Here is a 1900-nt window from a genome sequence, read left to right on the forward strand (position 1 = left end):
TAATAATAATAATAATAATAATAATAATAATAATAATAATAATACTAATAATAATAATAATAATATCATCTATGAACATGAATTATAACCCAAGCTCACCTCAGTAGTTAGTGAGCATATTTATCCACTACAGGATGAAAAGCTGAGCTGACTCACCTGGGATGTGAACTCACCCTCTGCGTGTGTCTGAATTGATGGAGGTGAAGGTGATATCTACTGATTGCAGAAACAATAGTTTGCATAAATAAGTGCATCAATATAAGGGGACAAGTTAGTAAGGGCACAAAATACCTGGAGTAAGAGAACAATTCATTCATGAGTTGGTTTTTTGGGTAATTTATCCTAAGTAAGTGTCATGCGCACCTGCTTCATCTGATGGCATTGTATCTTTTTTTCACAGTGTGGACTGGGATCAGACATGGAAGTCATGAATAATCAGAGTACAGTGAAAAGCTTCATCTTCCAGGCTTTCTCCAGCCATCAGGTAGTGCAGACTGTCCTCTTCTTTCTCTTCCTGATGGATTACCTTTTAATTATTGTTGGAAATGTGGCTATAGTCATTGTCATTCATTCAAATTTCCATCTCCATAAACCTATGTACTTCCTGCTCAACAACCTATCTATCCTGGAGATCTGGTATACAACAACCACCATTCCCAACATGCTGGTTGGCCTCTTGCAGGATGTGAAAAGAATCTCTTTTGCTGGCTGCTTCATCCAGTTCTATTTCCTGTTCTCCTTCGGCAGCACAGAGTGTTTCCTCCTCACACTTATGGGCTATGACAGATTCCTGGCAATTTGCAAACCTTTATATTATCAAAAACTCATGAGCAGTCGAGTTTGTCTGCAACTAGCCTTGTCCTGCTGGGTGGCAGGATTCCTCTGGTTCCTGGCCCCTATCACACTCATATCACAGCTGCCATTTTGTGGCCCAAATACAATCGACCATTTTCTCTGTGACCGAGGCCCACTGATGACCCTCTCTTGTAAACGCGATTATGTTACAGAGATCACGTTCTTCTCCTTTGCCACTACAATGAATGTAAGCACCTTCCTGTTCATCTTGATCACCTACATGTATATAATATACACCATTTTGAGAATGCCTTCTGCAGCAGGGCGCCAGAAAGCTTTCTCCACCTGTTCCTCTCACCTCATTGTGGTGTCCTTATTTTTTGGATCTGTCATGTTCATGTACATGCGGCCAGCAGGGAAGCACTCACTTTCACAAGATAAGGTGGTGTCCTTGCTTTATATAGCAGTAACACCGCTACTAAACCCACTGATATATACGCTCCGCAACAATGAGTTTAAACAAGCCTTGGCTAGGATGCTGCGTAAGGAATAATCAAGAATGATATATTTACACATGCATGTATTTTCTGAATCTTAATCTAAGAGGATTAGAAAAAAACAAGTGTATTTTCATTCATAAAAACATCCAATCGTTTTCAACCTGTCCACCCATTACAGTATTGATTTAACCTACAAACAATGTTACGCTGCAACCTAATTGTAGAATGTTGTGGACTGGTTTGCTGAGAGGCCTGCTGGCAGTAACACTCCCACTGAACGCCCATGAGGCGTTGATGATGGGGAACAATGTACAGAAATAAAATCAAATCAATATCCAGTTAGACTGGTGGGGAGGGTCTGTGGAAAAATAGTCACAGCAATACTTAAGAAACCCTCCAATACACTCTGGTTTGCGGTTGTGTTCTATTAAGCTTATCAAAGTTATGAAAAACGCTTGGTTAATAGCCAGATGGAGGGAGGATGGATGTTAGATATTTGGAGATATAATAGATTGCTAACATTTTAGCAGGCATAAGAAACCTTTGGGGTTATTCTGAGCCAATTCCTACAAAAATGAGGCATTTGGTCCAACTGTCTAGAAGCA

At 40.1% G+C, this 1900-nt stretch overlaps 1 protein-coding gene across 1 annotated transcript; it reads left to right on the top strand.

Moving 5' to 3' along the window:
• The first annotated feature begins 427 nt into the window (after window positions 1–427).
• On the top strand, window positions 428–1348 carry LOC147661063 (olfactory receptor 11G2-like). The gene has a single exon (XM_086951358.1). It carries the CDS (start codon window positions 428–430, stop codon window positions 1346–1348), a length of 921 nt encoding a protein of 306 aa, XP_086807484.1.
• Window positions 1349–1900: the final 552 nt, after the last annotated feature.

Source organism: Lissotriton vulgaris, unplaced genomic scaffold (genome assembly GCF_964263255.1).
Source record: "Lissotriton vulgaris unplaced genomic scaffold, aLisVul1.2 SCAFFOLD_4757, whole genome shotgun sequence".
Taxonomy (NCBI): domain Eukaryota; kingdom Metazoa; phylum Chordata; class Amphibia; order Caudata; family Salamandridae; genus Lissotriton; species Lissotriton vulgaris.